At 33.6% G+C, this 8,423-nt stretch overlaps 1 protein-coding gene across 1 annotated transcript; it reads left to right on the forward strand.

Annotated features, from left to right (window-relative positions):
* Positions 1–5,690: 5,690 nt before the first annotated feature.
* On the forward strand, positions 5,691–7,008 carry LOC149891581 (uncharacterized). The gene is made up of 2 exons (XM_090079152.1): positions 5,691–6,006; positions 6,179–7,008. Exons 1-2 carry the CDS (start codon positions 5,721–5,723, stop codon positions 6,667–6,669), a joined length of 777 nt encoding a protein of 258 aa, XP_089935278.1. The 5' UTR covers positions 5,691–5,720; the 3' UTR covers positions 6,670–7,008.
* Positions 7,009–8,423: the final 1,415 nt, after the last annotated feature.

An 8,423-nucleotide genomic window follows, 5' to 3' on the forward strand; every position in this document is an offset into this window, starting at 1 on the left:
CTCCAGGACAGAGTTGGAGTTAGAATAAAGCCAATAATTACTGCAAAACATGTTCGCGCACAAAGGCTAGGGCTCATTTTTGCTTAAATCAAACTTTAGAAAATCGGTTGAGCTTCGATACATATAACCACATCGTGACAAAGTCTTTTAAGTTACCATGCAACTCACAAATTTAAAAAAACCCAATTTTTTCTGTTTTACAATAAGAAAACTTTGCTTTTTTTATAACAAACGCTAAATTGTTCGACTATCTCGAACATAAAGAGATGCAAATCTTGATTTTTCACATTCTTTAATTGTTAGCTGAAGCTCATTAAAATTATTAAAAATATCTCCTAAATTCATTCTACTAACAATCAGAGCGGATAGTACTAACGATTAAGTTGATTATTTGTCAGTAAATTTTACTGAATCAGAAGCCGGTTTTAAATCATCAATGGCTAAGAAACCGGCTGCTGGTTTTAACGTTTAATAAGTAAAATTTAACAAGTAAAATATTCCAAGTAAAGTTTAACAAATAACTAAAATATAAAAATATAAATTAAAATTTTTTTTTATATTTATTAAGGATTATTAAAACAATTAAACAGATTTCCAATATCCATTTTCATCAAAATAAATAATACCAGCCGGTTTCGTAGAACTACCAGTTTCTAATTCCGGATGTTAAGTAAACCAACTAAAAGTTACGTCATCGTCATTGGCTAGAACCCAGACCAGCCGGTACTCTAGCTGCCAGAGCTAAAGATCCAGCAGCCGGTACCGTAGCCACTGCGTACTTTATATTAAAAATGGCTGTCCATGTTTACTCAGTTTATGAAATTATTTTATACTTTATGTTAAAAATGACTGTCCATGTTTACTCAGTTGCTGAATTTATAAGCTTTACTACTGATATATGGACCAGTAGTTCAAATGAAAGCTTCATGAGCCTGACAGGTCACTGTTTAGACAATACATTTAATCAGAAAACTGTTGTACTTAGAGTAGTTCCATTTTATTGAGAGGCATACAGCAGCAAATATTGCTGAATTAATTGAAGATATTATGGCTACATTTAAAATATCACCTTCAAAAATTCATTTAATAGCTAGAGATAATGGTACAAATATTGTTAAGGCTATTAAAGATAGCCCATATGATAGTATGCCTTGTTTTTTACACACACTGCAACTAGTAATTAATGAGTGTATTTTTGAACAAACAGTTGTCAAGAATGTCATTGCAAACTGCCATTCAATTGTTGGGCATTTTAGCCATTCTCCCCAAGCCTGCCCTAAACTTAAAGCTCTTCAAGAAGCAAACAATGTTCCTAAGCACAAACTTTTTCAAAATGTTCCAACAAGGTGGAATAGTACCTGTCATATGTTAGAACTAATTTATAAACAAAGGAAACCTCTAACCATATATGCATTTGAAAATGGTAAGCTTCCTTTATTAAATGCAAACAAATGGATGATTATTGGACAGTTTTGTGTTTTGCTAAAAGATCTTCACAAAACAAGAGTTTGCTTGAGTGAAAGAAATTCTATTGTCTCAGATATTATACCACAAACACAGTTTTTGAAACATTTCATTAATAAAGCTTTAATTGATGACAACTAATTCAATGAAGAATAGTTTCAAACAATATACTAATAACTATAACATCATCTTGTCAATATTTCTTGATCCCAGATTCAAATTAAAAATGTTCAAAAATGAAAACACCTTTTCAGCTGCTAAAAAAAGTACTGAGAACATAACCATTCAGCTTATTAAAACCCATGAAAATATAAAAAACATCAAAGTTACTGAAAATGATCGGTCTGCAGCTTGTGACATTGAAAATATTGACTCAGAACATGAAAATAATGGTACAGTACTAAATGAATAGAAAGATATAGTAGAAATGGGTTTTGACAATTGCTTTGAAGAACTTGTAGGATTTAGTTCTAAATAAATCGGTCAACCACAAACTTTAATTTCAAATGAAACTTTATTAAACAAAATTCAACACTACTCAAATGAAGACCTTATTGACAAAGAAAGCAATCTTTTGTTGTGGTGGAAATCACAGAAAACCAAAATGCGACTATTAGCAAAGCTTGCTTTAAAGTATTTAAGCTGCCCACCGTCTTCTGTGGAGAGTGAAAGGCTTTTTAGTATTGGTGGAAATGTATATACTGCAAAGAGATATAGCTTAACAGGAGCTCATGGTGAAATGTTAATGTTTCTGAACTATAATATGAGAAATTAAAAATATTTGATTTTGTATATATTATTGTAATTAGTATAGTATAATTCTTTTAGGAGTATCTATGTTCTATTTTTTCATGAAATATAATTTATTTAGGAGTTTAAAAGCTTTGATACTATGAGGAGGTCAAATGAAAAAAAAAATGTCATGAAAATTGTATAACTTTTTAGAATTAGAAAATTTCGGGGAAAAAAAATTTGGAAAAAATAATTGAAACTCTCTTTGAGAGCTTTGATACTTTTGCTCAAAAATAAAAAAAAAAGCCTCCCAATGCCTTAATCAAAATTTCAAAGCATATTCTGTTGTGGATTTGAGGGTTGCGCAAATAAAGAGTATCGTCAGCCGGGGTAACTTTGGTCAGTTTTGGCAGTTTTTCTTAAACATCTCTGAATCTTATTAATTTTTTACAGTTTTCTCTTGTGGTAATAACATTATAGGTCTTGGCTATAGGCCTCTATATTTATTTTTTTAATTTTTTTATTACAAATATTTATTTTTAAATGCTGAAAAGTGACCAATGTTACCCCAGGTTTTTATCATGTTTGATCAATAATACCCCTGGTATGGGGTAACATTGGTCACTTTTTGGAGTTTTAAAAAATCATCAGTCTTTAAACACTTAGAGAAACATGAAAAGAACATTTAAATAGACAAAAAATTTTGCAACTAGCTCCCTGTTATTGTGCCAAAGTCATTAAAAGTCATTTTCTAGTAGGTCATTACCATAATCTGAGGATGATGACACTTGTTCAACTCTTGCCCTTTTCTTGTTATTCTTGGTGTTACTGTTATTCTTGGTGTTATTGTTATTCTTTGATGTGGTAGGAGTTGTGTTATTCACCAGATCTTGCGGTGTTATCGCAGTGCCAGGTGTGATCTTTTTCCCTCTGGTGCGATTTGTTTTCCCATCCTGTCCACAATGTTTCACTAATAGACCTGCTATAGCTTCATTGAATACTTCCTTAACAGTACTACCGGTACCTCCTCCAATGTCTTTGTTAACCTGTAGCAAACGCTTCATGACCATTTCTTTATCGAAGGGAAATATTCCACTAGCCTTGAAGTCAGATCTCAAATTATCGCTTTTCAATTGACGTTGCAGTAGAGCAAGAAGATCGAGGAACTGATTTTTTGGTATTGATTCTTTGATGCGCGTTTCTATCTTTAGCGGACGGAAAACAGCAACGTCCAGCGGTTGAAGCAAATGGGAAGCGTATATTCCGAACTGTCGACTAGCCTTTCTCACGCTTATTCTTCCAGTTAAACATTCTTTTATAGCATTGGACAACGTTTCTTGACTGTATGAAGTTGCATATGCTCTTGAACCAGGCTTTCGCTTATATTTCCTCGGCATTTTCACCGGCTAAGAATTCAAATGTATCAGAAGTGTCAAAAGATGCCAAAATAAACTCAATGTAGTCTACGAAGTAACTGTGCTATATTCACAAAAACTGTTGATATACCAAAATTGTTGATAAAATAGTCGATATATATTGTTGGTATCTCTAACAAAATTAAAACATGTTATCTTTGTTAAATTTTAGGAATTTAAAAAAAATTAACAATTCACCCCGGTCAACAAAGTCACCCCGGCGACCAAAGTCACCCCGGCGACCAAAGTTGACGGTACCATTTTGAATACTTTTTTAACGGGCTAACTTTTTTAACGCCGTAAGGCGTTAAAAAAGTTTTAATGATTGCAGATTTCACATTTAATAAACTTTTTTAACGACTAACTTTTTTAACGCAACACCTTACGGCGTTAAAAAAGTTATAATTATTTTGCGCATGCGCAGAATTCACAGTTTATAAACTTTTTTAACGACTAACTTTTTTAACGCAACACCGGATAAAAGGTTGCTGAGGGCCGGAGTTGGCCCGCGGGCGTTATTGTGGCCACCCCTGGTTTACATAAACTAAGTTTTGAAAAAAACCATTAAAAGTGAGCGTTTTTTAGATTACTGCTTCTCTTTAGAGCATCCCGCCATCGAAAATTGCGTAAATGCGTAAATTCCGATATGAGAAATTGTTTATAAAGGTGACTCCGATGTGATACGATGGTGAGGAACGGTATCACATGCGACGTACTCCGAGGCCGATGCGGAGAATTTCACGCACTCTCCGATATATTTCGAGATATAGGCATCGTCGTACGATACTTTCGCGTAATTTCACAACAAATCGTATTTACAGTTTAAACTCGTAATATTGTGGTATTTCCGATGTATTTATAATTACGAGGTTTTCGCAAAATTACAGCAAAATTTTGCAAGCCACCACAAACCGTCGAAAAATATCGGAAAATAATAAGATTAAATCTTTTTTTTTTTTTTACATTTTACTTACATTTCGCAAACCAACTAAATCTAAGTTACTTTTTAAAGTAAATTACTTTTACAAGACTTACTTTTAAATTGATTTATATAGACAAAGAAAAAGTAAATAACATTTTTATGTTAATTACTTTTACTAGTAATAATAAATTACTATAACAAGTAAAAGTTACGCATTTTTAAAATTAACATTATGTAAGTATTTTTTACATATAATATATTATTTTACTATGCTACTGTTTAAAAAATAAATTACTTTTAAATGTAAATATATTTGATAATTTAATCTAAGTTATGTAAAGTAATATTTGTTTAAAAGTAACTTTTTTACATCAAAGTAAGTAAATGTGCTATCCCTCGTAGGTTTGTAGGAACTAAATATAAAAGCTTTAATCAAATTACAGATTTTACGGCTTTACAAGCTTTTCGTCATTCGAAAATTAATTTCCAATTAATTTCCGATGGAGTGATTAATTGCGGAGGGAATTTGCAAAAATCTAAATCGGTTTTTACAGTTAATTCACTCTTTTTATAGATTACCATCGCAATTTAATCAAATACCTCGTATTATTAGAAATACTTCGTATTTAAAGTGAAATCTCGTGATAAATCATCGAATTACATCGTACCTCGAAAAACCTCGTAGGAATTTCGATGTTTTTATTTTTCCAAACTTTCTATAAAGGTTTTTCCGATAAATTACCGTACTTTATTTTGACCATCGGTCGCGTATTTTTACGATGGAAAATAATCCAATTACGCACTTTCGCGTAAAAACCCATGCATCGCTATCGTAAATCTCGTAAATCTCGTACGAGATTCCCGCCGAGTCCGATGGCGGGATGCTCTACTTCTCTTGACAGAAGTTAACCCTGTTTAGACTCGTCGAGTGTTAAACATTCGCCGCAACAAATTACGCTGACTGAAATCATTTAGAACAGAAAGTCCATTTCGCAACCTTATTGCACAGTAAAGCGTGGTCGACATGCTTTTTAAGAGAACTAGGAAGGAGAGTGAAGTTAATCAAATATACGGATATCTCCAGAACGTTGTTAAATCAGAAAGTCTGCTTGATCAGAGTCTGTCTTGCAAAGTATTCTGCTAGAAGTAAGTTTGCGCTACTTTTACGTTACGACAAATCGATAAGAATGTCACTGTGGCACATACCTGTTCACGAATTAGTACCAAGAGATCCGTTCTTCAACGATATGCTGGAAATCACGTTTCCTCCCTTGAGATATCATCCTCTGTTCGATGACAGATCGAGTGCTCGAGGAATCAGCAGAGAGTTGGATCGATTATACAAAGACGTGCTGGAGCCCCTCACATACATATCTCGTCTGAAGGGGAACACTGCTGCTAAACCAGAAGGTTTCGTTGTCAATCTTGATGTTAAACATTACAAACCAGAAGAGGTCTCTCTAAAAGTTGAAGGTATGCTCTGATGTTGAGTTTCTGTTATGCTCCGATGTTGAGTTTCTGTTAAGTTTGAGTTTCTGTTCAGTTTCCCTTTGATGTTGAGTTTCTGCTAAGTTTCCTTTTGATGTTGAGTTTCTCTTAAGACTGTACGCTTGCTAAAAACTATGTGATTTTGTTGACTTTTTAGGTCATGTTCTTGAGGTGAGCGGCAAACATCGTAACGAAAACGAGAACGGTTTTGAGTCGAGCGAGTTTCATCGAAAGTACACCATTCCAGACGACGTAGATCCGACAGCCCTTACTTCGAACATCAGCCAAGACGGTGTTTTGCATATTGAAGCTCCTAAGAAGCTTCCTTTAAGCTCAGCTTCTGACGGAGAGTCGAGCAAGGACACTTTTAAGTACGCTTTAGACGTACAAGGCTTTAAACCAGAAGAGATTTCGATTCAAGTGAAGGGTAGAAACTTGATAATTCACGGTGAAACAAAAAGCGAAAACAAAGGTGAGCACGGATCGAGTTTACACCAGAAGCAGTTCACAAGAAACATTGTCTTACCCGATGATGTCGATCCATCTCAGCTGAGCTCTCGTTATACCAAAGACTCAAAGTTATCTGTTGAAGCACCTCGCACTCTTCCTCAAGCTCCATTGAATCTTGAAATCAAGATGGAGGAATAGAGACAGAACGTTAAAAAACGGCTTAACTTGTTGTAATTATGCATATACACATATGTATTAATATATGTATCTATCGAATTTTTTTGTAAAAAAAGAAAAGAAAACTAATTTATTTTTTCACGGTGTTTGGAAATATGGTTTCAGGGCTTGGTGCTCTTCTCGTAGTTCCTGTTTTTTAATCAGCTTTCAAATGTTCAGTGTTGTTGGTTTTTTTCTTTTACGAAGTTTTTATTCTTTCGAAATTTTTGTTTATGTTTTTATTTGTACTTGCATTTTCACTTTTGTAATGTTTTGAGTATCTTTTGTATATGGTTTAAAAAGAAAAGCTTCTTAAACTGATATTTTGTCATTTTTAAGCTCCTTCCCTAATGCCGGAAAATGAAGAACAAACTTTAAGCTAGGTTTTAAACTGTAACGTCGTTTTAGCAGAGATAGCGTGGTTCTTTTGCCTTTTTTTTTCTTTTCACAGATTAGAAACACTCATGGGCTGTTGCACTAAAATCCTATCCTCGTTATGGTTTTTTTAGGGAACAAGCATGACATGAGTTTTTCTTTTCCAAAGCTTCTTAATTAGCTTTTGCATCGATGAATGAGTTTTTGAAGACCTTTTTTTTGATATGAAGCTCACGTTATAAACAGGAAAAAGATCCCTGATTCTACTTTATAATCTCTAGATGTTCACGCGTAATTATCACCGATCATTGCGGTTTTGACGCTTTTCATAATGTATACCACTGCTACGAGCGTAATATCCGTATAGTACATTTGGGCAAAACCATCAAAAATACGATTCTGTTTGTTCAGAAAACTTTGGGAAAATATGTGATGTAATCTCGTTAGTTGAATTCCACAAACAGTACGGCTTTTAACAACTTAAGTCACAAATATACTTACAAGAGATGAGCTTACTTATCTTAGCCACTGACCTACGTGAAAAAAGGGGCGGAGTTGGGGCCGAGAGACCACTGGATTTTTACTATGTTACCAAAGTTACGCCAGTAATATCAGCCTGGTTCCAATTTTACTATGGCAAAGTTCAAGTATTTGTTTCCATTGCATTTTCTCTAGGAAACTGGTTAACTATATCACCCAAAAAATGTATTCCATGTTTATGTTTCATGTTAGTTAGTTAAGGTGAGTTGGTCAATGCATCAGTTTATCGTGCATCACAGTCATAGCATTAACATAAATCATTCTTATTACCATACGGTGCATTTAACATTTTGACACAAGATAGTATTGAAACGCTTTTGTATCAAGTTGCGTGATTTCAAAGGATATAATCGGGAGGTGGATGGGGCTCAAAGAAACCCCTCTGGTGCTTCTCTTTATCTAAATCTGGTCCTGATTTCTAATTCGTAATGCTAAAAAAAGTTTTTATGCGTCTATTTATAAAAACGTTTGTTGTTACTGTGTTTATGATGCTGTTTTTAATATTACTGTGTTTATTGTGCTTATCTTATTATTACTGTGTGTATCGTGTTATTATCAAACTTTATGCTATTCTGTTCAGCGTTTACTTTGTTTTGCTTTTGTTTTTTTCTGCTTTTCGCCGTAAAAAAATCATTCCCCTTGTTAAGCAGAGGAATCCAAGCAAGTATAAAAACGAAGGAAAGTTGCATTTCTTTGGATTTCTTTGGACAAAATTTTGTTTCTTTATTTGTAGTGAGCATTAAAGTTTTTACTTACTCGTCAATAAATGCATTTTAAATACAACTACACTGTTCCACGAGTTTTGCTTTGATCTCTAAAAA

This window comes from Hydra viridissima, unplaced genomic scaffold (assembly GCF_058129835.1).
Source record: "Hydra viridissima isolate aposymbiotic clone 2 unplaced genomic scaffold, HvirCarnegie_v1 scaffold_2, whole genome shotgun sequence".
Classification (NCBI taxonomy): Eukaryota; Metazoa; Cnidaria; class Hydrozoa; order Anthoathecata; family Hydridae; genus Hydra; species Hydra viridissima.